This window comes from Chamaea fasciata, unplaced genomic scaffold, assembly GCF_029207755.1.
Source record: "Chamaea fasciata isolate MVZ Bird 193981 ecotype frontalis unplaced genomic scaffold, bChaFas1.0.hap1 SCAF_12, whole genome shotgun sequence".
NCBI classification, from domain to species: Eukaryota; Metazoa; Chordata; class Aves; order Passeriformes; family Sylviidae; genus Chamaea; species Chamaea fasciata.
Window position 1 is genome coordinate 18758398 of NW_027094097.1, and position 25624 is coordinate 18784021.

The 25624-nt window shown below is 44.8% G+C and overlaps 2 protein-coding genes and 1 long non-coding RNA gene across 5 annotated transcripts in view; 2 read left to right on the forward strand and 1 right to left on the reverse strand.

Annotated features, from left to right (window-relative positions):
• The window catches only part of LOC136296075 (transcription initiation factor TFIID subunit 4-like), a 148255-nt gene extending 146797 nt beyond the window's left edge, over positions 1-1458 (reverse strand). The window contains exon 1 of the mRNA XM_066194898.1: positions 468-1458. Coding sequence (XP_066050995.1) covers positions 468-1458 — 991 coding nt within the window. The remainder of the gene's footprint in view (positions 1-467) is intronic.
• Positions 351-3756, forward strand: LOC136296077 (uncharacterized). Its single transcript, XR_010722861.1, has 3 exons — positions 351-424; positions 1988-2160; positions 2300-3756. It is a non-coding gene; the product is annotated as an uncharacterized lncRNA (long non-coding RNA).
• Positions 3757-7118: 3362 nt separating this feature from the next.
• On the forward strand, positions 7119-25589 carry LSM14A (LSM14A mRNA processing body assembly factor). Of its 3 annotated transcripts, none has more exons than XM_066194937.1 (10): positions 7119-7464; positions 15076-15239; positions 16450-16582; positions 17566-17688; positions 18946-19122; positions 19433-19495; positions 20082-20261; positions 21495-21666; positions 22511-22739; positions 23795-25589. In XM_066194937.1, the coding sequence occupies exons 1-10, from the start codon at positions 7344-7346 to the stop codon at positions 23816-23818; spliced, it is 1386 nt and encodes a 461-aa protein (XP_066051034.1). In that variant the 5' UTR covers positions 7119-7343; the 3' UTR covers positions 23819-25589. The 3 variants fall into 3 exon arrangements, with proteins under 3 accessions (XP_066051034.1, XP_066051035.1, XP_066051036.1); XM_066194938.1 differs by having other exon boundaries at positions 17569-17688; XM_066194939.1 differs by lacking the exon at positions 19433-19495.
• Positions 25590-25624: the final 35 nt, after the last annotated feature.

The following is a 25624-nucleotide window of genomic DNA, read 5'->3' on the forward strand; positions in this document are numbered from 1 at the left end:
TTATCACAATTACTGAAACTATAAATTTTAGATTACACACATATACCACCTGGTTCACAACAAAAAACATTCTTTCAAGGAGAAAAACTTTTCAGGACTATCAAGTGTAAAGCAGAAGAAAAAGTCCTTTAAAACACATATAAAGTTATTCTTAGCTACCACTCCAGCTTTTTATCCGGTGTCCAAGTACACCCTCACAGGGTAACTCACCGTGACTGCCGCTCTCCCCAGGACGAACCCAGTAACTCACCCAACATCATCTGCAATTACTCCGCATTAGCCGGACCAGTTACACCCTAATTAGCGGCAGCCTGCTCGTCACACGGTGCCCTCAGACAGGTGCCTCTTCTTTGCTTTCCAGCACGCCGAGCAGCGGGGGCACGACAGCTCCGGGGGAGAGGAAAGCCCCCGCAGCCGAGAGAAGGTTAGAGCGAGCGGCGGTGCCGGGAGCGCCGCGCAGCACTTACCGGGCGGGATGGTGAAGCCGGGGGGCAGCTGGATGGTGGTCTGCGGCGGCGGCCGCACGATCAGCTGCGGGGCCACGATCCGGGGGGCAGCGCCCAGCGCCGGCCGCGGCGACACGGCCTGGGGGGCGGCGGGCAGGGCAGCGCCCGCCTTGGCGGTGACCGCGGGCTTGGGCGCGGCGGGGGCGGCGGGGGCCGGCGGGGCCGAGCCCGGGGCCGGCGGTGCGGGCGCGGGGCTGGCGGAGGCGCCGGGCGCGGGCTGGGGCTGAGCGGCGGCGGCCCCGCCGTGCCCGCTGACGGGCGGCACCGCGGCCGCCCGGGACCCCGCGCCCTCCCCGTTGGGCGCCGCCTCGCCGGGGCGCGGCGCGGGGGCAGCGGCGGCGCCCTCGGCCGCTCCCGCCGCTCCGCCGCCCCCCGCCGGGGTCCCGCCGGCCCCCGCGGCCCCGGGCGCGCCGTCGGCGGCGGGCGGGCTGGGGCCGGGGCTCCCCGCGTCCCGCGCGGCGGCGGCTGCAGCGGCCACATGGTTGTTGACAGGCTGGGCAGGGGCGGTGGGCTGCGGCGGGGCGGGAGCGGCGGGGCTGCCGCCGCCGGGAGCCGCTCCATGTGATTGCTGCACACTACTACTGTTTACACTCGCTCCCCTCCCAGCCGCCGCTGCCGCCGCCGCCGGAGGAGACGGGGACGGGAGAGGCCCCTGGGCGGGGGTTCGGCTCCCCGCGCTGCCGGGGCGCCCCGCCGCCTCCCCTGCCCCGGGCGCGGGAGGGGGACGGCCGTGCTGCTGCCGGCCGGGGCTGCTGCCCCCCGCCAGGCTCCCCTGCTGCGGCTGCGGCTGCTGGGACGGGGCGGAGGTCCTGGGCGGGGGCGCCTCGGCGGGGCCGCGGCCGCCGGCCAGCTGCGATTCCAGGGATCCCACCAGGTCGCTGAGCGCTTTCTCGTCCACCTCCTCGGAGAAGAGCAGCATCTCCTCCAGCGGGTCCGACGCGCCCGCCGCCATCTTGCGCTGAGCTGGGAGCCGGCGGCGCTGTGCGCATGCGCGGGGCTCTGCCGCGCGCGGGGCACCATGGGAGGGGCCTCCGCCCCGCCCCGGGGCGGGACCGCCCGAGCGCCCGGGCGGGAGCGCGCCCGGGACCAGCACCGGGACCGGCCGGGCGGGAGCGCGCCCGGGACCGGCACCAGCACCGGGACCGGCACCAGCACCAGCACCGGGACCGGCCGGGCGGGAGCGCGCCCGGGACCGGCACCAGCACCGAGACCGCCCGGGCGGGAGCGCGCCCGGGACCGGGACCGCCCGAGCGGGCGCAACCCCCCCGGGAGAGGGCGGCGTGCCCCTCGGGAAGCCGCGGGGCAGCAGTGGGTGCAGGGTGGCGCCGTAGGGACGGATGCGGAGTGTGGAGCAGCCTCCCTGCCCCGGGGCGTCCGTGTCCCGGGGAGAAGCGAGCGAACCCCCCCGGCCCCTCCGCGGGGTGTGCAGCGGAGGGAGCTGTCCCTGCCCCAGCTCACGGTTGCTCTGCTCTGCTTTGCAGTTAGTGGTGTCCAAAGCCACTGCTCTAGCCAGACCTGCGTGGCTGCAGTGATACAATTTCCTGACGGGGACGCTGTTGGCAGAAGATTCGGAAAACGAAAATAAGGCTCTTTGCGTCGCCAGAGCAGCTGCCCTAGCGTGCTGTTCCCTCGGCATCCTCGCGGGAAATTTAAGGTAGTTAATTTTGTTGCTAACACTTTTGTTACTGCACTTCTGTGTGCCCTTTTCCCACCAGCACTTCCTCACGCACTCTGAAACAACTTTTAAGAGGAAGACAGTGGTCCTAAATCATCGGGTTTTTAACTAATGGCAGGACAGCCTCTTCGATAGGACCCTCCAAGTAAAAACATTTTCCCGTATGGATAACACACAAGGGATAGCCATGGATTTGTGATCCCGAGAGCAGGCAGCAGCTTGGATTCCGGATCTCTTTCTGCTGGGCTGCAACAGCACCAGTGTCTGCAAACTGGGATGCACTGGAGCTGCTGCTCTGTGGTCTGAAATGCTGAAGCATTCTACATTTTGTGATGTCTCAGGGTTTTCCAAAAACCTGGAAAAGGTGCCTGAGTGAATAAGGACATTAAATTGCTCCATGCACTGATGGGAAGGAGTGGGGGGCTGGCTCAGCTCCTCTCTCCATCTGCTCAGTCCTACCGTGTTCCACTCGCTGGAGTCACAAGACCAAACTGCTCCTGGCTGCTCTGTCTCCTCTCCAAGGAGGTTACATTTTTATTCAGGGTAGTTTTTCCTGATTGTCCTTTAGGAGCAAGTTTATGCTGAATCAAAAGAAACCACTTTTAAAATGCATTAAATATAGGTTACACCAGTTTAATTAGAAAAAGTTTAAATGTCCCCTGGAATTAAACCGGTGCATATTTCTTCAAGAAAGTAGCCAGTGAAAATACTGAAAGTCCAAAGGCGTGATAGGATGTATGAGCAGGAGATGATGCAGTGCATGAATGGGAAAGTACAGCAGTGTTTATGAGAAGCAGCATTAAATGTACACAAGAGATCTATACATCAAAAATTTGCTTAGGAAATGAGCGTTGCTTTTGTGAAGTGCTACAGCTAAATTAAATTTGGATTTTTAACAAATGTTTCTACCTGGAAGTTTAATTAAAACATAGTAGACATTAAGATTCAATTTGCTATTTGGAAATATAAAGAATAATTATTTGGGTTGGGAAAAGTGTTAAAATTTGAATGTACATTTGTGCATGGGTAATCTGTAAAACGTTAATTTGTATTTCTCCCCACTCACTTTTTTTAAATTGAGCCATTTTATATATATAAACACACAGGGTAAAGAAGTGTAATAGAATGTTTTATTTAATAAAACATGATGTATACTGACTCACATTGGACTTCTTCAAGTTAAGAGGTGAAGACATACCTAAGAATGTTTATAAACTTGTTGCTGAAATTGCCTTTGGGCTTGAGCTTTTGCATAGGAAAAAATGCTTCTAGTAAAGTACAGAATCTCTGTGAACTTTTGTATTTTTTCTATTATAAAAATGTTATCCAAATAGTTTCACGCATTTCATCACAAAAAGCATTTCTGAATATATTTGTTGCTCTTTAATTTTTCAGAGTTACATATGTGCAGAATACAAAAAAAAAAAAGAGAGAGAAAAATCTAAGAGACCACTGTGATCATCTTATCTGACCTTTTAAGATAGTCTTTCCTGATTTATTTTTTCTGTGAGATAGAGAATGGTCTTTAGAAAAGTTAACTTCCAACCATGGTTTCTAGGTTGCCTATGAAAGAAAATCCACCACAGAACTTTTTGAGCTGCTTTTCAGTTCTCAGCACTGCTCAGGCCCGTGCCCTGCTTGCAGCCCAAATTTGTCATAATAACTGAGTACACAGCAAAATCTCCCCGCCGTGTTCAGCTGTGTGGAGTGATAACAGGGCACCTCTTGTCTTCTACAGAAGTGAAAGTGCTTAGAAAGGAGCACTATTGTCTTGCTTGTGTGGCATGGGTTTGTCTCAAATACACACTTCCAGTGCCTTCAAATATATAATTTAACCATCCTAAGTTTAAATTTAATATCAAGATGCTACCTATCAATTCAGATACGATTTTGAGATAACTTCTTAAAATTAAGAACTCTTTATCTATGTTGTTGAAATTCACTTTACTCTATAAAAATATTCCTTCAGCTGCTCATTTTAAGTAGGACAGAAATTATAAACTCCAAAAATTGGAGAGCACAAATATGACTAGAGAACTAAGAGCTGTTCTAGGAATAGCATAGGGGAAAGTTTAAAAAGACCTCTAAGATTCCCTCAGCACTGCCAAGGCCACCACTAAACCAAATCCCCAAGTGCCACATCCACGTTTTTCCCTCGAGAGATTGGGAGTCTGCCCTGGGCAGCCTGACTGCCTCTTTCCATGAAGAAATGTTCCCCAATATCCACCCTGCCCCTCCCCTGGCCCAGCCTGAGGCCGTTCCCTCTGCTCCTGTCCCTGTTCCCTGGGAGCAGAGCCCGACCCCCCCGGCTGTCCCCTCCTGTCAGGGAGTTGTGCAGAGCCACAAGGTCCCCCTGAGGCTCCTTTTCTCCAGGCTGAGCCCCCCCAGCTACCTCAGCTGGTCTTTATAAGATTTCTGCTCTAGATCCTTCACCAAACCTGGGTCCCTGGCTTGGAAGGCAGAATATGTCTAAATATAGTTTCATGTACTTCAGTTGCAAATGAATTTCATTTTAAATATCACTTACAGAAATTTTGTAGCTTGCAAAGTTAATTGTAAATATTTGTTTAATAACCTAGACAGGAGTTGATGGTGAGACCTAGGAATATTTGACACCAAGAAGGTTAGAATTTAACCCTTAAGTGTTTCAAGGGGGTAGTTTTCTATTCCTAGGTTTTGTGCAGATTTTTTTGTCTGTTTGGGGTTTTGTTTTGGTTTTGTTTTTCATTCTGGCCAACTTCCCTCTTCCAGAAACTTACAAGTTGTTTCAGAAAAGGTTGTTAAGCCTGTTCAGCCTAAAGACAGCTGAGAGGGGCCCTCAGCCCCGTGTGTCCCCGTGTTCCCTGTGTGTTCCCTGGGTGTCCCTGTGTGTCCCTGTGTGCAGGGAGGAGCAGAGCAGCCCCAGGCCCTGCTCCAGGCCCAGCAATGGCCCCAGAGCCACGGGCAGGGCTGAGCCCCGGAGCTGCCCCTGCACAGGAGGCACAGCTCGTGCCCTGGGCAGTGCCCAGCCCTGAGCAGGTTGTGCCCAGAGGCTGTGCAGGCTCCTCCCTGGGGATATTGCAGAGCCCTGTGCACACACTGCTGTGCCCTGTGCTCTGGGATGGCCCTGCTGGAGCAGGGAGGTGGCACCAGAGGAGCCACTCTTGTCCCTTCCGACCTGACCCATCCTGGGATTCTGTGAAAAATAAACCCTGACAGTTCTCCATTTGATTTCTCTTCTGAAATGCTCATCTATTGTGTCCCAAGCTCAAAGGAATGTCCATTTCTATTTCCTCTTCCAACCACATGACCTTGGAGCCCTAATTCTATAAATGTAGTATGGAAAGTAGACATATGATTCTGCAACTAGTCCTGACTGTGAAATAAAGTTTAGTCTCCGTTGTTCTAATACTGTGGCATTAAACGGGCTGTTTCCATAAAAACCACCCTTTCTAGTTTTGAGAGAGAACTTCCTTCCTTCCTTCCTTCCTTCCTTCCTTCCTTCCTTCCTTCCTTCCTTCCTTCCTTCCTTCCTTCCTTCCTTCCTTCCTTCCTTCCTTCCTTCCTTCCTTCCCTTCCCTTCCCTTCCCTTCCCTTCCCTTCCCTTCCCTTCCTTCCCTTCCTTCCCTTCCCTTCTCCATCCATCCATCTTGTGTAAGGCAGCAGGAAATCAGCGTACCACAGGGTGCAGCTGATCCTCTACACCATTACAAGCCTCTCCAAGAGGTTGAGAAGCAGCCACAGACCAACCTCTTTCCCTGTAACAGAATATAGCTGTCTTTGCTATTTCTCTAAACAGGAGCTTTACTTTGAGCTGAATTACAAATGCAAATTTTCAACAGTAGTGTCCCACAGACTTGATACAGTATATCCAGTCATTTACAGCAGAACTTTGCTTCATAAACTTTCAGGTAGTTCAGGAGACGCTGGAAGCAATTATAGTAAAGCTCCCTGGGCACTCCAGTCCTCCTGGAAACTTGACAGTCAGTTCAATTTGGGCACAAAGCTTCCAGGAGTCCAGTCTGGCTCCTGTTTAGGCACGTGCAGGCCCCTTCTGGAAAAATTTGGCTTGTTATTGCATTTCAAAGGCCTATTCTGAACAAAATACTTGCTGAATCTTTGCAAAATTATAATGTCCAGTTGCTGAAACGAAAACTAAGTCACCTTTCCCGAGGCTGGTCTTTGTTGTGGTGTTTTCCAGGGGAGGCTGAGGTGGTACTGGGGCCTCCAACATTTGTGATTCTTACTTAAGGTGCACAAATCAAGTGCAATCACATAAGCACAAGGTGTCTATGTGTTTTTACTTGTATTAGAAGGGTGTTTTTTCAGGGTTACTCCCACACTTTGGTCAAGATTTCATCAGCAATTGTGTTGCTTAATGCCGGCTGCCAGGAACTGACTCTCCACACTGTCAGCAGAGTCATAGGGAAGCCCGTGAAACACGAACCGATGTAATCACCCTCCCCCGCCGCGCTCCTCCGCCTGTTGCCCACTGCTCAGGGGGGTCACCGGGATCTGCCGCTCCGCGACCGGGCCCCCAAACACCCCTAAACCTCCAAACACCAAAGCTGCTGTCACCTGCCCGCTGACCGCTCAACAGCTGCACCAGGGCCGGGCAGAGTCGAGCGACGATACGGGACCGCGGGGCCGGGCCAAGCCGAGCCGAGCGGGGCCGGGCCGGGCCGAGCCGAGCCGAACGGGGCCGGGCCGGGCTGAGCCGAGCCGAGCGGGGCCGAGCCGAGCGGGGCCGAGCCGAGCCCAACGGGGCTGGGCCGGGCCGGGCCGGGCCGAGCCGAGCCGAGCCGAGCCGAGCCGAGCCGGGCCGGGCCGGGCCGGGCCGAAGCTCCAGGCTCCGCTCCCGCCGCCGCTCAGCAACATTCCCACCCTCAAGTCAGCGTTCCCGCCGCAGCTCTCGCGAGAGCAGCCGCGCTCCCGGCATGCACCTGGCGGGCCGGGCGGGGGGGGCGCTGTGAGGGAAGATGAAGGCGGCGGCCATGTTGGGAGCCGCGGGGCGCGGGCTGTGCTGAGCGCTCCGCTGAGCGCTGTGCCGAGGGCTCCGCTGCGCGGGGAGCGGCGGCTCGGGGCGGCAGGAGGACACCGCCTACTGCGACTCAGGGTCGGGCTTGCTTGGCTGCTTGTGCTTGGCGGCGGCGAAGGGGTGTCCCTGACCGAGAAGCAGCGCCATGAGCGGGGGGACGCCCTACATCGGGAGCAAGATCAGCCTCATCTCCAAGGCTGAGATCCGCTATGAGGGGATCCTGTACACCATCGACACCGAGAACTCCACGGTGGCGCTGGCCAAGGGTGAGGGTGCGGCGGGCCGGAGGAGCGGGCCCGGCGGCGCTCGGGAGGGGCGGGAGGGGAGCGCGGCCGCGGGGCGGGATGGAGGCCGCGGGACGGGACCCGGCGAGGACCTGGAGCGCTGAGGAGGCCCGGCGGGCGGCCTGCAGCCGGCGGGGCCCGGGGGGCTCGGTCAGAGCCCGCCTCGTCCCGCCGTCCTTCCGGCCGGGAGGTGGGAGCCGGAGGGGGTCTGGCTGTGAGAGCGGCCCCGGCTCCCCCGCTCCGGGACAGACCCTCGCGGAGAGGAGCCGGCAGCGGCGCCCCCGGGGAGTGCTCAGAGGTGTTTGTTCCTAGTGGAGTGCAAGTAGGAAAGCCGTGGCGGTGGAAGCGGTCCAAAGCTAGTGCGTGAAAAGGAGTAGGAGGGGGAGGCTAGAAAGAGGTTTTCTTTGCGTCGATAAGAATTCCTGACCTACGGGGTTTAGGGCTGTGTATGACTGGATTGCTCTGCACCTTAGGACGGCAGGCAGCTCGGCTAGGAAGGGAATCCTGAGTGCTGGATTACCGACTAAAGCTGAACATAAGGTGTTCATTTTGGAGGTATATGGCACAGTGTAGTTCGAAATGGTATGAGAATGTTATCGGTCAGGAGAGATATAGATATGTATATACATTTATATACCGAGAGAGAGAAGGGATCTTCGTGGATGTATGAGAAAGTTAGAAACGTTTACTGAGACTTGAGAGAAAAAAAGGATTTTCGAAACTGGGCATCCGAAGGACTCCAGTGTTTCTCATGCATGATAATTCATTCTCAACGTAAAACATTAAGTCAGAACTTTTAATAACCTCCTTATAATAGATTTTGCAAAACTCAGTATTTTTTTCCTTTACACTTCTAGCATCAGTGAAGTGTTGCTAAGTAATGTGAATTGATGTGTAAAAGCAGAGAGTCTGTCCAGCCTTTAGGGAAGAGGAGAAATTGCTCCGTGTTTCAGAGAAGTATTTGGGGCAGCGAGGATGGCAGAGCTGGGTTCCCGGCTGACAGGAAAGGCTCGGCGGCGGTGTGTTCGCTCTGCAGGCTGCCCTGGGTGCTCGGGCACACCGTGAGCCTGTTGCCTTTCGCTGGCCTTTGTGGTAATTCTGGTTGGTGCGCTGGTCACTTTCAGGCCTTCCCTCCTCGCAAACAACACCACCCCCCGGTTTAAGAAATAGGTTACTGTGTTTTGTAAATAGTGATACGTGGGCTTGGAAACACCTTAGAGTGGGTTTGGTCCCAGGCTTGCGCAGTTTGGGGCAGTTAGCTTTTATTATGTGATTTTTACTTCTGTCTAAAGTTGCCTTTAGGTTAAATGGCCTGGCTGGAGTTGCATTATCTGCTTTGAAAGGACAGCTGGTTTTAGTTTACACGAGTAAAAGCTGCATACTGTGATCAAAAATCAATGCTCAGAAATTCCAGTTGCGTGCTGTGATTGTTAAGGTTTGTGCAAAAGCACACAGAATCATGTCCTTAAGGACCTGGGATAGTCTTGTCCAAAAGGAGACTGATGTAGTGCTGGCTGAAGCAGTTCTCCATGACTTCTCAGTAGTTGTGCTATGGTGTGTCTGCCAAAGTGTGTTTCAGATAGATGGAACTACAGTTACAAGTCCAATCTACTCCCTTCTCACAGCCCTCATCAGAAATGTAAATCTAAACCACTGAATTGACTTTAATAAACCTTGGCTCAGTTAGCTGAAGAATGTGTGTTTTGTAATACAGTGTTATGATTCAGAAGAGAATAAACCAGTATTTCTAGGCCCCATGGAACCAAAAATCCTGAGATTAATCTGGAGCTGATAACAGCTGTATCAGACTGTAGAGAATTCGGTGCTCATGACCAGGATGCTCCACTCGAGAGTCCCCAGGTTTCTGCAGGCTTAGGCCACTGGATGTGTCTGACAGTGTAGATGTAAGGAGGCAAGTGTGCTGTATTATTGGCCAGCTCTGTTCGTGAAAGAAGCAGAACTTGTACTCCAGCTGTAAGTATGTTGGTCAGGTAATGGTTACCTCTTCTCCTTGTGCTGGGTCCGGAAGTCAGACCAGAACTGTTTAGAGTGAATCTTGACCACAATTTTTTTTTTTTTTTTTTTTTTTTTTTTTTTTTTTTTTTTTTTTTTTTTTTTTTGCCAGAGAGAGAGAAAAAAAACCACCCAAAAAACCCCAAACAAACAAACAAAAAAAAGAACAAGAAAAACCAAACAAAAAAACCCCAAAAGACTTGATGCTTTCAGTTGCTCAGCTGTGTAGTCTGTCTGACAGGACTGTTCCCTGAATTGAACACAGGGCACTTGATCGTTATTCATACTCTAACTGAGGTTACTGAAATTGTGACATAAAGTACAAAAGTAGAGGTATAGTCTGTTCTCGAATAACTCCAGATTTGCCCAACCATAGGATTTGTGTGGGCTAAACCAAAGTCAGAGATTAATCTCATGAAATTGTATTTGTGGAATGCCTTCATTTGTGAATTGTCTGGGGTGTCAGACGGAAATAAGTTTTTTGGTTGCCAGCACATACTGTAGTCCTCCCTTACTGGGGGCAATCTGCTCTAGTTCTCTGATGAGCATTTTGTTTACAACGTTGTGATCTTTTCACTCAGCAGAACTTGTGGCCTCTGTCTCACAATTAGAGAAAGATAGGAACTGTTAAATATTGAGGAAACCATTTTTAACCTAAGCTGGAGTGTGATATGGTGAAGTAATGCATCCTTTCCCAAAGTGTATAAGTGTATAGTTATTGAAATAACAGGGGAAACACCCATCCATAGTGGATTCTAAACACTAAGCAAGCTGTGCAGACATTTAAGGTTCTTAAATGTTAGTGGTGCACAGGTTTTCTTTGAATCAGCAGCTTTTCAGAGCCAGCATTTGGAACCAAAACCCACTCACTCCTATTGTCAAGCCTCAAGTTAAAATAACTTGAAATGTCCTTCTAGTTCATGGTTCTAGTCAACACTTAGTTTTTAAAAAAATTCATTAATAATTTCTACAACGTTATTAAGCCCAAGCAATTTAAGAGAAGTTTGCAAGCCATGCTTAGTTTTCTTGCTAGAAAATAATTGCTGCCCTACTGGGGCATTTACAGAACACTCACAGTGCTTGATCTGAAATGCTGTGGCATTAAAAAGGAGATGTGATCTTTCATATTAGTTCTACATAGTGCTTTTCTATTTCAAGGCACTGATTTAGAGAGAGTTGTTTTTAGTGCAGGTAAGCTGTGTTAGAACAACCATGTTTGGTCAGAAAAAGCTTTGTTCCTTCGTCCTTAGGTATGTGAGTATAAGAAACAAAGTTATGTATTGTCTGTGCTATAATGTATCATTTCTCCTTAGCAACTCTTGGACCATTGAGAGTTGCATTTGGAACCGTTATAATTGACAGATATTAATAACACAGCTTTTGGTAATTTTAAGAAGTAGTTAAACTTCTGGCGTTTTCAGCCATCTGTGATAGTGTTGTCCATGGTATAATGACACATCAAAAGGAAAACTTCCCTTTTAGACTTCTACGGAACACTAATTGCAGGGGAAAAACTCAGAAATGCTGACAGAGGAAAATTAGGATTTTGTGAAGACTTGAGCTCATTCAGGGCTGGGAGCAGGAAAAGGTTAAATTTCTGTCATTTTTTTATTAATGTATTTTTTAGTTCCGTTAAGTAACATGCTCTTTGCATGTCCTGAAGGTTAGGGCATGTGTGCCAAACCAAACCTGTGCACAATATATCACAGCAGAAAAATTCCTCTTGTCAAAGCCCACTCCTGGCTGCTGCCCTCATCCATCTCCTTGCAAGTTCGGGAATGCAGGCTGTTAATTGTTCTGGAGGAATGAGCCTGCCGTGGGCTCGGTGTGCTGTGCAGGTCTCAAAGCGCGTTTGCAGTGAAAGGGTTGTGGTGTTTGGAGGGAGGTGGCGATTGAAACGTCTTGTTTGCCTGTGGTGGGCTCGTTTCAGGGTCGTGCTCCTCCTGGTGCCTCGGGAGCCGGGCAGAGCTGGTCTCTGTGCTTTGCTCCCCGGGGAGTGTCAGTGCTGGGCACAGGCTGAGCTGCCTGTTTGCACCAATTCCCGGTCAAGGGAGCAGAGTCTTCTTGCTAACAGAGTCAGTGGCTTCACTTCTCATTAACGTTGTGCCTGGATTCCTGTGTTAATCACCAGGTGATCGGATCTATAACTGACAGGGAAAGGTGGGGTGTTGCCATTGAATGCTGCCTAGTATAATATGGTAATACATGGTATAATTTCGCATAGGAGTAATGTCACAGTCAAAATATCTACAAAACTTTGCTCACAGCACTTTAATATGAAGTTGGTGTGTATATCTGTAGGCTCAAGAGAGTAAGTTATTTTAGCTAGCTACTGAATTGTGTGTATTTACACTGACAAAAAGTAAGTTTGCTTTTAACAAGTACTGCTTGTCCTTTTGTTTGCAAATCCTTAAGCCAGTGTAGCTCTTTCAAAAACAAAAGAAAAAAAATCCTGAAATCAACAAGGTAAGATTATTTAGATTTACCACAGTTGTAAGATTTTCTTTGGTGTGCTTATTTTCATCTCCTCTCACTATTCAGTATTTTGCTATATGTGAACCACTGCACCTTGTTCTGGAGGAAGGAGGTGGTCTGAGGAAAATTCCCCAAGGGCCAGATGTGGATAGAGCTCTAAGCCTGCTGCTGCTGCAATACCTTGTGCTTTTGATTCTCTGGCAGCTTAGTATTTCTGAGTATGAGAAAACATGGTAAAAGCTATTTCTTTCTAAAATCCTGCGATACTGGCCACTTCTAATATTAGACTTCTTACTTTCATGAGCTCAGATTGTGTTAAATCCTAATCTAAGTGAAGAAAACAGAAACTGTAAAGATAGGTATGCTTTTGCAGAATACAAAAAGTAACTTTTACTACTCTTAACACTACCCTGAAGGACCTGGCTGGGGAGGGCTCATTAAGTAGCCCTTCCTAAGATCTCCACACATGCAGTTCTGGTTCCTGCTTTAAAGAGAAAATGGACTTGGGGTAGTTATTTTGGTTGCTTGTGCTGAGAGGGCAAGTCTGAACTGCAAATCCGGGAAGTTTGCTTACCCCTCTCCAGCAGAGCAAATCTTCATTGGATGAAATTGTGTTTGTATTTTGCAGAAGGCTGTGATAAACCCAGTTTGATTTGGGGCAGGGGAGAAGTAAAGGAAGAGTCAAACTTTATGTAGCAAGTCTTGATGTATTTTGTTGCTAAACCATTGGCAACCTGTACCTTGAGTTTCTTGAGTTAGCTGCATAGACAGCTGAATCTCTTAAAGATGAATTCTAAATTTGGTGTTGGAAAACTTCCTTTTGATGTTATGGTAATTTCATGGTGTGGAGAAAGACATTCTTTTTTTCCACACACTGAAATCCCTTTACTTCTTTCAGTACATCAGTAAATTAAAGTCTGATGGTTCCCTTTTTATTGTTTTGTTTGATTTAGAATGGAGAAAGATGATTGCCAGGTGTTAGAACTGTTTCTGTATGTGTCATGGGACATTAGTATTAATATTAAAATACTTACCTGTGCAGTGTAGCTCTGACTTAAGACAAATACTTTCAAAGCACATTTCTTCCACTGTTCATCAGGTTTTTATTTCCATGTAAAAGCAAGATGCAACCCTCTAACTTAGTACCCTCTCTCTGTGGTGTTGCTATAGAGAAGTTTCTTCACTGTAGCTACAAAGTAAAATCCTTTGGTAACTTACTGATCACACTCTGGCCATTTTTGTGCACCTTTTTAGACAAAATGGCTACCAGAGAAACCATTTCAATGTGGGACAGAGAGAAGCAGTACAAAATCAACTTTGGTTTTACTTACCAAGGCAGCAGGTCAAATGATGAATGAAAGTCCAAGATAATTTATTAGTTACGTGATAGACTATAAGATGGCCAGAAAGTGAGGGTATATCCATGGTCAAGATAGTGAAATAGAAAAAAAGCCTGGTGAGTAAAAAGCAATGGAATGAATTACAGGAATGCACATGACCCATTGATAATGTTATTAAGCTACTGTGCATTTGAGTTAATTTCTGCAATTTCTTAAGCTCCAGACACTTTTTTTCTGTAGAGGAAGAGAGAGTCTTGTTCTAACAAGGACTGACATTAACTGAACAGTGTGTGCCTTTTTACGTTGCTCACACTTTGTAGTACCATCCAGAGCAGACTTTCTGATGCACAGAAACAGGAAAGATAGTGAAAGTCAGCTCACTACATGATACATGAACAAAATAATTGTAACCACTTAATGTTATTTTCCTTTGTAGTATGGACATGATCTCTTTACCCCTGAGTTCTGCTTCTTAAAAAGGATTTAATACCTGACTGTTAAGCTCTGTTTATGCAGTATCACAAGAAGCAACAGTGATGGAAGATGGCTGGTGCAGCCTGAGAAGTGACTCAGTATCACTCAGTACATCTCTACGGGAGACTCTGCTTGTCTTGACTAATGATTCTAGGGCCACACATAAGTGCCTAATGATGTCTCCAAAATGTTGATGCATATGAAAATGGAGGGAAATCTAATTCTGGTAAATTAAAGCAAAATACAGATTTATTTTTTTTCTCAGCATAGCCTGTACCTTGCAAAGCAAACAGACACTTTCTTAAAGGCTGGAGCAAAAACGGTCATGAGGGATTAATAAAGCTGCTACAGGGTGATGAGATTGTGATTGAATGTGACCATCATAATTTTGGGGGTTTGTTTTTTTCCCCTCTCTGGTTTCAATCCATTGTTTAGTTTTTGCTTACAAAACTAGCCCTTGGAGACAAATCTCTTCTTCAGTTATTTGTTTCATTTAATGCTCACCCAGTGTTGGCAGTCTAAGGGCAGGGAAAAGTTTCTGAGAGGACAGTGACAGCAAAGTGGTGGTATCTGTGTACAGTGGTAGTGATTATACATAGTGCAAAGGGAAGAGTTTGATTGCTTCATTGCTGTGCAGTCAGAAAGCTCTTGGAATTCATCTAAGGAATTTAGTGTCTTGGTATGGTGCACACCGGGAAGATAGTTATGCCCCAGTGAGTTTGCTTAATTTGACAGAGATCATGTGATATCATATGAACCTTACACTAGCAAGAAGAGTGCATTTTGCTTAGTGAAAATTGTGTATACATACCACAGGAATTCTTGTTGTTTTATTAAATTTTGAATTTCCTGAGAAATTTGTGTTTAATATTTTTTAATATTCCAGATTCTAGTAGTATTAGCATATTTCTTTACTGTTTTGCAAATACAGAATATGAAGTACGTAAACTCATGCATTTCTTGATTTGTAGGATTGACTTTCCAGCCAAAAAACCTGCCTTGCTGCTTCCCCTTACCCTCACAAAACAGTTGAAATATTCAACATGTGATGGATAGCATAAGTGACATCTCAGTCTTTCAGCTTGGGTTTTAACTCAGATTTTTTAGCCAAAATTACTTGTTTGTCTGAGGAGAGTTGATAATGATAAAAAATATGCTTATTCAATAAGGGGTTTTTTCACAGTGAAATTTTACTCTTTTTATTTAAAGCTGGTGGTCTCTGCAGTCTGTTTGAACCGCTTTTGTTGCGTGTGGGACGTTTCATTGTTTGTCTCCCTTCCCACGTTTGCAGTTCGCTCCTTCGGTACCGAGGACAGACCGACGGACAGGCCCATCCCGCCCCGCGATGAGGTCTTCGAGTACATCATATTCCGGGGCAGTGACATTAAAGACCTGACTGTGTGTGAGCCACCAAAGCCTCAGTGCTCCCTGCCACAGGACCCTGCTATTGTTCAGGTAAGTCAGAACAGAGTTTTAAGTCATTGTTGCTCAAAAGGTAACTTGCTGGATTAAGTGCTCTCTAGCTGAGTGTTTAAAAATGGAAGTATTTATCACTGTAAGGATCACAGCCCAATGTAAAGAACTCTGGAAGGATTTTCCCCTTTCAGTCATTAACTCTGAAAACGAAGATTGAAATCTAACTCTAGCACAGTGCACTACATACCAAAGCTGCTGTCTTTTAAAAACCAACTTATGATGTTTTATAGGTTTCGATGCCTTTTTTGAAAGGGACTTGGCTTAGGAGGACACACAGCTCTTGGGGAGATCCGACTTGGTATAAATCAAACAGAGTAGATGCTGAAATATCTCCATATCATTAGTGGTTTTGTTTGCTTGTTTGTTTTATTTTTGTTTTAATGTTAAGCATTTTTTGATAACTATGACTTTAAAGTGTTTCATCTAGCTACGTGTTTTTAAACAGGCCTCATTCTGTAAGGCAGTTATTTGAATAGTGAATACCTGGTTTCTGAGGGGAAAGCGACTTACAGCTTAAAGCCTTCAGATTTAGTTAGTCTGTCATTTTGTAGTAAATGGGCTGATAAATAGTTTTCTCAGAAATTTGTTGGCTTTTTGATTGTGCTTATGGGGTATCATAAAGTCATCCCTGAGAGCAAGAGGAAGTCTCTTGCTTCAAATGGAGATTGATAATTCCATGTAATACGATTCTGCTGCTTTATCTGTTCTGTAGGATAAAGTTCTTGAACTTCCTTATGAGGTGCCCTTGCATTTTTCCAAGGACTGTTTATGAATTTGGTGCAAGTCCTTCTGTCAGTTGTAGTCAAGAGTGGTGTAGTTGCATTACTGTGAACCCCAATAATAGTGATAACCCCAGCTTCCTCTAGTATGCTTGCGTGTCTTATTGTACCCGTGGGGTTTGAAACTTCAAGGAAAAAGACAGGACACTTTGTAAATTTGCCAACAAAGCTTATATGTGTGTGTTGGATGAGGGAGTCCGGTGTCTGAGGTTATAGGGAAAAGATTGCAAAATTTTGTGGTACTGTTTCCACAGGTCTGTGGTGGTGGAAGGGTAAAAGTGCTTTCTAAGCTGTCCATACTTGTGAAAATGTTTATTTTAGAGTTTCTACATTTCTTGCCTCGCAGAACTATTTCCTAATTATTGTGTAAATATGAATTTTTGCTAGTGTGTTGTGTGTTTTGTCTTTAGTCTTCACTAGGATCTTCGACTACATCTTCATTCCAGTCTGTGGGGTCCTATGGTCCTTTTGGCAGGATGCCTGCGTACAGTCAGTTCAGCCCGAGCCCGCTGGTGGGGCAGCAGTTCGGCGCTGTGGGAGTTGGTAGGTGTTCTCCTGGGAGTGAAGCTCTGTGTGTGCACAGGCAGTAATCACTGCTGAGAATTGCATCAGTGCCTTATCCTAAGGCTCAGTCAAAGTCTTCCATCTCCCTCAGTTCTGCAGTTTAGCTCGAAAGTAGAGAGTTCTTCGTAGTCTTTGCATCTTAAGTCATGATAATTATGATTGAGAACTAAACACCTATCTAAGAGGGACAAATATTCATTATATTTCACAAGTGGTAGAGAGGGGCCCCTCCAGAGAAGCCCCATAGCTGTGCTGTTGGGTTGACCAGGTGCTGTGTGCCTAAGCTGGTGCTGTGTAACTAAGGATTTGGATTATTCAGCAGCCATGTTATTCATTATTCAGAAATCCTCCAGCTGCTTGTGAGGTGTTGGCTAGGTGGGAAACAGATGCTGGAAGTATTTGTGAGCTGCATGGGCTAGTTGCTCCTTTATCCTGCACTTTCTCTCTGAGACTCACCAACCAACTTTCCTTCCTCCCTGAAAGTTTATTTCACAGTTTAGTTTTTCTCAAAGGAACTTACAGGCTCGTAACTGTTCTGGCAGCAGTGTTACTCCTGGTACTGAAAATGTTAGCCATGCAAAAGAAAGGCTGTAGAATTGGCCATAATTTGATATCAATTAAAAAGATGTGGCAGTCTTATTTTTGCTGAAAGGATCTTAAGTGGAAATACATACCAATAACATATACAGCTCTGTAAGATGACTGTGTTTTGTTAATACTTGTGATGGTGAAGTTAGAAGTGCTCTTTTATTTTTCATTTTAGATTGAAATATCAAGATATTTGATCAAGTCTTACCAGCTTATGTGTGTGCATCTGTTAGATTAAACTCAGAGTGTATGGGGAGGGCAGACTTACGTGTACTCTAGAATAACTGCCTAATAAAGCTTCACTAATAATTTAGTGCTGATTTTAAAAAAAGAAGTCTAAACCAGAATTTACAACTATATTATTTCTTTCAAAGCAGGAGGTTCTTTAACATCTTTTGGAACAGACTCTTCAGGCAGTGCTAGCATGTCCCAAAACACTGCAGTTGGTTCTGCATTTACAACGGATGCAAGATCACTAAAAACACAGATGTCTCAAGGTAAAATCTTTTTTAGTGACTTCAGTCTTTCTTTGACCAGTTGTGTCCCTGTGATTTTGGTGGTTGCCAGAAATGCCAACCAAACAGCTGAATTGTCTCTTGAAAACACTCGGCATTAAACCCAGGAAACACTGAGAGGCTTTGTGTTTGGTCTTTAAGTGTGTTTTTTCTACATCTTGGAGTGCTGCAGGTACTAACACATTAATTGTTACCCTTAAGGCATCTGTACTGAGAAGTAGGACCTTAATTAAGTGAAATAATGTTAGCAAACAGATACATGTGGAGATTCAGTATTTAGTTTTATTGATAACATGACAGAACTGCAGATACTTCATACTGATTGAAATGGGAATTCCTTCAGCTTAAAATTTTAAAATCTTTATTCCAAACTGTAGTTCTTCTGTTCTTGTATAGTTACATAGATGATATTAACAGCAGACCCGATTTCCTGTAGAGATGATGGCATGACTTTTAAATCAGCTTAATAGTAACAGGAGCTGTATGGATAGTTTATGTAATATTGGAAAAAATGAGATTCTAGATGATATTTGAACAGCAAAGAAAAAAGAAACTAAACATTTGGCACCTTCACCTTAACCCTTCATGCAAATGTTAACATTGCTCCTTAAATACCCAAACCCCATTATTTCCTGCTCTTCCACTCTTGCTGTCTAAGTGTGTGCTGAGATATATATTCCTAACGCTGTTTTTAAATTACGCAGTCATGTTAAAAGGCAAAACACTTGTAGCAAACAGGGTTTTTTTCCCTAAATTCCAGCTGAGATTTGTATACCCATTAGGAATGTTTCTAGGACTAGTTGAGTGGGTTGCCAAAAATAGGTTCTATTGGTTGGATTAATTCAAGGGGCAAAAGTATGCCGAGCATTTCTCTGTTGAAATAGTAGTTTGGTTTTCTGTCGTTTAAGCCTGTATGATTTGTGGACATGTATAGGTATGTATGACTTATGCTCCAGGTGAACATACATTCTCATCATTAATGAGTTGGTGTGGATTGGGTGTCCTACCCATTGTTTCCTTTTAGACTGAGGGAAGGGATATTCCTAAAAATCTTTTATTCTGAATTAGTGGATCTGATGGTGCAGAATGGGTTTTTTGGTTTTTTAACTCAGCTGTCTTGACTGCATGGGCAGATAAACTTGTCAGTCTAGATTGGTTGAGACCAGTAACTCCAGTAACTCACCTTTGCAGATGAGAAATAACCCAGTGGGGTGTGGTTTTGTTTTATTCTTTCCCCAGGTCGTTCAAGCCCTCAGATGGACCATTTGAGAAGGAGCCCCACCATGGAACAAGCTGTACAAACAGCTTCAGCCCACCTGCCCACTCCAGCACCAGTTGGGAGGAGGAGTCCTGTACAAACCAGACCTTTGGTGTCTGCAAGCCAAAAATCCCTAGAGAACCAAGAGCACAGACGAGGTAGCTTTGGAGAGTTTTCATACAGTTTAATTCCTTCCATACACATACAAAGTGCTCTTTTAAAGGGTAACACATAGGAATTTTCCTGCTGTCTGTTGCTGGTAGGCTGGCCAGCAGAGACCTGGATTAGATACATATTTCTTTTTAAATTTAAGCATATATTCTAAATTACTTTTTTTTCTTTTATGATTTAAACATGTGGTTTACATTTATAGGTTTGGAATTTTTTAAAATCTGAACTATATATACAAAAGTATGATCAAAAATACTTAATTGGATAAACAAATCATGTTTTTATTTCCAACTTTAGCTGAAGCACACAAGGTTTCAAGATCAGAAAATGAACTCAGAAATGAAAACAAACGACAAATTGGTAAATGATGTTTTGAGAAATAGCTATCATTGCTTTCAGACCAATAAGTTTTTTTTTAAATTTGCTAAAATACAGAAATTCTTTCACATTTTTCTATGAGAGGGTAGCAACTTGGCATTGAGCAGAAAAACACAAGCAAATGAAGTCAACATTAAAGAGAAAAATCTCTTCTTGTTGCTTTATACTGAGCAATCAATTTAAATAAAAATGTGAATCAAGGACATTCACAGATTTATAAAAAATAATAGCATGAAATAAAAGCCTTTGTAGAAAAATACTTGACTGAAAAGCCACTAATATTTTAACTCTTCCAAAAGCTTTTAATGACTTCTAGAGAGTCTTTTAACACACAAATTTAGTACCTATTATGCTTTCTGTGTCACTGCCATCATTACTGTAAGTGAATTTACAAATTACAAGCTGCTCTGATGGGAATTACAACAACAGGCATTCTCTTCCTGCACTTCTGAAGTCCCAACCTGTTACCCCAGGAATGAGAAAGCAAACCAAAAAACAAAACACCCTCCACCACCCTCAGAAAAGCCAATGCACAAAGCAAAACCAAACAGAATTTCCCTCTTTTCAGTTCCAGGTGCACCTGCAGCACGGAGAGGCCGTGGAGGGCACAGAGGGGGCCGAGGAAGATTTGGTATTAGGAGGGATGGTCCAATGAAGTTTGAGAAGGACTTCGACTTTGAAAGTGCAAATGCACAATTCAATAAGGAGGAAATTGATAGAGAATTTCATAATAAACTCAAATTAAAAGGTAAACCAATTTTTGCTTTAGATTTGAGCATGGAAAAGCTATGTCTTTTCTGTTTTGATCTCACCTTGGAGAACAACAACATGGCATATAGTACTCGGTCTTGTGTGCAATCATTAAAAATAAATTTTAAAACCAATTAATAAGTAAACTGGGATCATATGTTAATTAAATACTTATTTATTACTTATAAACTAGAGTTTATTTGAAGGTTTCTAGCATTTCCTTGTTTTTATCCCTTTCCAGAGGAACACAGGAGTGGTTGGAAACCATGCTGCCAGCACTTTTTTTCTAGCAGGCTTCTGTTTTGATTACCTCATTCTCTTGTGACCAGCCACCTGTTTGTTACACTGCTGCTACTATTTTTGGACAAAATTGTTGCAGGTTAATATAGTGAGTTCCCTATTTCAGTGAATGATTGGCTAAAAGATGGGAAACAAAAGGTGGGAATAAATGGTCAGATTTCAGTGTAGAGTAAAAACACCCGTTGAGTCCCATAAAATCTATCCTGTGGTGCTTGCCTATTTTTCTGGATCATTTTTCAGTGAGTTGATGATTTGCTGTTGATACTGGGGTTTTTTTCAGAATAATAGAAAGAAAAGGGAAAGATAACCATAAATAGCTATAGAAATGTTTGTGAGTGTGGTAATTCCCGTGTATGGTGTGGAAAGGTTGAGCTGGTTATCTGAAGTTTATGCATGGCATTGTGAGATTTAAGCTGTAGACATTTAGGAATCAATTTGAAGGTAATTAATGGCTGCTGCTGTTGAACTGTCAGCTTTGTTTTCAGTACCAGTCAAAACAGTAAGTTGAACTTGAGGCATTATTAGGAAATAAGTACATGGTAAAGTCAGAATGCTGGCCCTGCATCTCAAGGGAGATAACAGCAAAACCATAAGACAAAGAAGAAAGACAACAGGGATGAACAAAACCATGGGATGGCTTTTAGGAGGATTCACTGAATGAGGCTCTTAAGCCTGGGAGCGATGTAGCTAAAGAGGGGAGAAAATTGTTGGCTATTAAATCCATTCTGCCACAGGATTTTTTTTGTTAATTAAACCCACAGGAAGCATAGAAACCTCCAGACAGTAGCCGCAATACATCCTAGTTTATACATCAACTTATTTGACTTCCACTTTAAATTGTTTTTGTAGCATTCAATATAGTTCCCCTCTGACTGGGAGTAAGTTAACAGTGCTGGGTTTTTTAGGCTTCTGTTTACTTTTTATTTTCTAGAAGATAAACTTGAGAAACCAGAGAAGCCTGTAAATGGAGAAGACAAAGGTGACTCAGGTGTTGATACCCAAAACAGCGAAGGGAATGCAGATGAGGAAGATCCACTTGGACCCAATTGCTACTATGACAAAACCAAATCCTTCTTTGATAACATTTCCTGTGATGACAATAGGTATGGCGTGCAGGGAGAGGCTTGTTAGTCTGCTCAGTGCATGTTGATATCTTAAGGTACTGTCAGTGCTACTCACTACAATCAACTCTGAATCAAAGGTCATTAGAGCTTATTTCCACATGCAGCTGGTAAAAATAAAACAGGAATAAGATGCACAAAATTTCTTTGTGGGCAAGTGCAATATGTTCATAGGAAGGTATTTTAAGATGTTTTAGAGCCATGCTTTTAGAACTTAATGCACAGGCTCTAGAATCGCCTTTCCAGATTTCCTAAGATGTGGGGGGGTTTGCTGCTTTTACTTTGCTCCGAAATTAACACTTTAGTTAAATCAATTATGGCCCTGCTTTGGTAATGGTTTCTAAGCAGATTATGTAACTGTCTCGGCCAGTAGCGTTGTTCAAATGGGCAGATAACATTTCAGGAAAATTAAAGCTTATCTTTTGCTGCTGCCTTTTTATTAGACATGATGATGTGGATTGCTGACCTATTTTGACTTGCAGGAGAGGGAGGGAGAGTTGTTGGTTGTACTGGCAGCCAGATAAAATAACATTTGTAACTGTAAACTGTTTCTTGTTTTAAATGATACTGTGTGCAAAGGATACAGAGTGTGCTCTTCAATATGGCAAACCCTTAGAGCATTATTACTATCTAATTAATGGCTCTGTAACATGTTCATTCTTGATGAGTCCAGTGAACTGTGGCAGACACCTGTGTTCTTGTGAAAGGGATCCTGTGGAGATTTGCCACTTGATTGATGTAATATTTTTCGTGTCCCGGGCTTTCTGGCCCCTGTCCCTTGGTTCCCGAGCGTTTCACAGCACTGGCTGTTGGTTCTGTGCTGCAGGGAGCGGCGACCCACCTGGGCTGAGGAGCGGCGGCTGAACGCCGAGACCTTCGGCATCCCCCTGCGCCCCAACCGCGGCCGCGGCGGCTTCAGGGGCCGGGGCGTCATCGGCTTCCGCGGGGGCCGGGGCCGGGGCGGCGGCCGCGGCGCCTTCCCCGCCCCCCGCGGCTTCCGCGGAGGCTTCCGAGGGGGCCGCGGAGGCCGCGAGTTCGCCGACTTCGAGTATAGGGTAACGCCTGCTTCCTATTACTGACCCCGTCCGCTGCTCTGGGAAAGGGGACAGCAGCGTCTCCTGCCTCTGGAGTTGATGTTGCACTAGAACTTCTTGAGCGCTGTTTCCCAGGGGCAATGAGCTACTCTTTTGAAAGTTCATTGATGCTGAAGTTTTAGTTACATAGCATCATTTTACTATCAACAGTAACCAAAAATAAAGGTTGCCTTTCATCGCATGCCCTGAGAAGCTATTTGATAGCTGGTGTTGGGGAGGAGAAGAAAAAGAAGGGGAAAAAAAGTTCTACAGATTGAATGCAGGTGTTAGAAATGTAAATTGCAAGCATTTTTCCGAGCAATATTGAAAAATATAAAGAATGAGAGGGAATAAGTTAACTTGCTTCCAGTGTGCAACAACCTTTTGAATTCTTTGTGAATGAGTTGGCACAAATCCTATAGACTGGTGTACTGGTTAGAATCAATAACAAAGACAACTATCTAGATTGGTTCAGATAAACTAGGCTTTTAGAGTTCTGACTGGGACAGAATAACAACTGCTAGTTTACTGCATGACCAGTTAATGTTTGGCAACCAAGAATCCCTGGTTTTTTATAGGAATTTTAATTTTTTTAAAATTAAAAAGGGGGTTTTCATCACAGCACGTTTCTCTCTGTTGTGAGACATCCCTCAACTGTTCCTTGATTAGTTTGTAACAGTTAGTCCTATGATTTAAAGGGACTTTGGGTAGCTGAGCATGAATGGAAATGAGGGATTGAAGATCAGCAATTTGAATTTCTGAACAAGAGTTTTGCTGCCTTTCAGTTGAGTAGGAGGTGGTATAAGGGCTGAGGATTTGTGCTGTGCTTGCATTCGGAGTGATGAGCTGCTCTGTTCAGTGTCAGACTGAGGGAGTTTGACCAGATGCCAGCCTGATCTCCTCTGGAGGTCTCCTTTCTACTGCAGGACATGGGGAATAGCCAGCACAGCACAACTGCTCCCAGGGCTGTTGCCCAGATTAGTTTGTAAGGATTTGTTTTGCAGAATGAATTTTAACACTACTTTTGTTCCCTCTAGAAAGACAACAAAGTTGCTGCGTAGTCTACAAGAAAGCTGAAACCAGGTGAACGTCTAGATCTTCTTGAATCAGAGAATTAGTTTTGATCTCTGCAAAGAATGAAGTTAATTTGCTGTATACTTGTCACCAGCACTGGGATTTAACTATTTAATTTCAAAGGGGTGTAATGCAGTTACTTTTGAGAAATGGCCATCTTTGAAAACAGTAAGCATTAAATATATTTGAGACAGAAGGATAAGTAATTTCTTATGTATAGTTAATTATAAGCAGTACTTCGATGGAGTTTAAGTATTTTTTCATCACTGAAAGGATTTTTCTTATTACTAAACTGTATTTGATAATTGCTTCAAGTTGTAAGGACAATGGTATGCAGAAGGCCGTCGATACTGTGAGTGTTTTGACCCACCGAAGGTTGTTTTTTGGAAATCCTGTAAAATCCCTTTTGAGGTAGTTGTTCTTGTATCAACTAGGGTGCTGGACAGTAGAAAACTTGCTTTGTCAGTCAGATATGTACACACAGTAAATACTGTTTCTTAGGCAAAGGAAAGTTTTTATATAGTTGTAAAATTCCATTATATCCCATTGCCAAAGAAACATTACAAACTTTGTATAGCTGTATAAAAAGCAACTAATTTTTTAAAGAATAAACATTTTTAAGTCGGTAAACATACTGTTATTGCAGAAAGTTGATATGCTGAAGAACACTGAATTAGTTGGGTTTTTTTTCTTTAGCAGCTTTTCAGGCTTAAATGTTTGATTTTATATTTGGACTATAATGAAGTTTTGAAAATGTTCTTCCATTACACGAAACTGGATACACGCTTCACTGCTCTTGCAAGAATTTGTAGTTTCTGGCATATCACAGGATTTGACCAAGTTAAGGAGATATTTTCAAAAAAAGGAGAAAAGGAATTTTCATATGTCAAGATTTGCAATTAATTTTACTTAGTGAGAAATATTAACTTTTTTTAATAATGGACCAGGCACACGAGTTGGTGATTCTTCTGGAATGCCTGGGATAAAAGTCTGTCTCCATTTGTCAATTCTTGAAACGTTAACTTTGTTGTAATACCTGTAGACATGAGCAATTTAAAGAATTCTTAGTGTTTGAAGTTGTTTGCATTTTGATAGACCGTAGCTTGGAGACATTGAGACTCTGGTTCTAAGACCACAAAGTCACAAATGACAGTACGGACTTTTTGCCAATTCTTGATAACTAGTTGCAACTTTCTGATATGCTGAAATAGAAACCTGGTCATTTGTGTCTGTGTATGTAAATGAAGGCCACAGGAATAAAGGGATCCAAAGATTACATCACTTTGATCTAATTTGCTGATTTTTTTTTTTTTTACTTCAAAATGTTCAGTGGTGATGAAGACGTGAAAAACTGCACTGTTGAAAAATTGGAATATTTAAAAGTGGTTGATAGAATCTTAATTTTATAACTTTTGTATAGCACTACAAGGAAGTATTTTGTAATTGGTTTCCTTATTAAGGTCAAGTATTTGACAGCTGTAGAAGTTAGATAATATTGTTTAGTAATGTTTTTGCATGTTTAACAACTGCCTTTTGGGATCCACAAGTCATGATTCTGAACACCTGCTGAGATTTTTGACCGTAGAGGCAAGTGCTGTCCTGTTGCAATAACTCTTTACTGTCTGAGGTGTTCCAGCTGTAAATACCCGGGCCGGGAGCCGCGGGCGGGGGCAACCCCTGCGTCGGCGCGCCCCGCCCGCCCAGGCTTTCTGTTTTTTTTAATTTTAAACCAGAATAAACTGTTCAGTACAAGCGGCACGGCGGCGGTGGTTTGTTGCGGCGCGGGGCGGGCG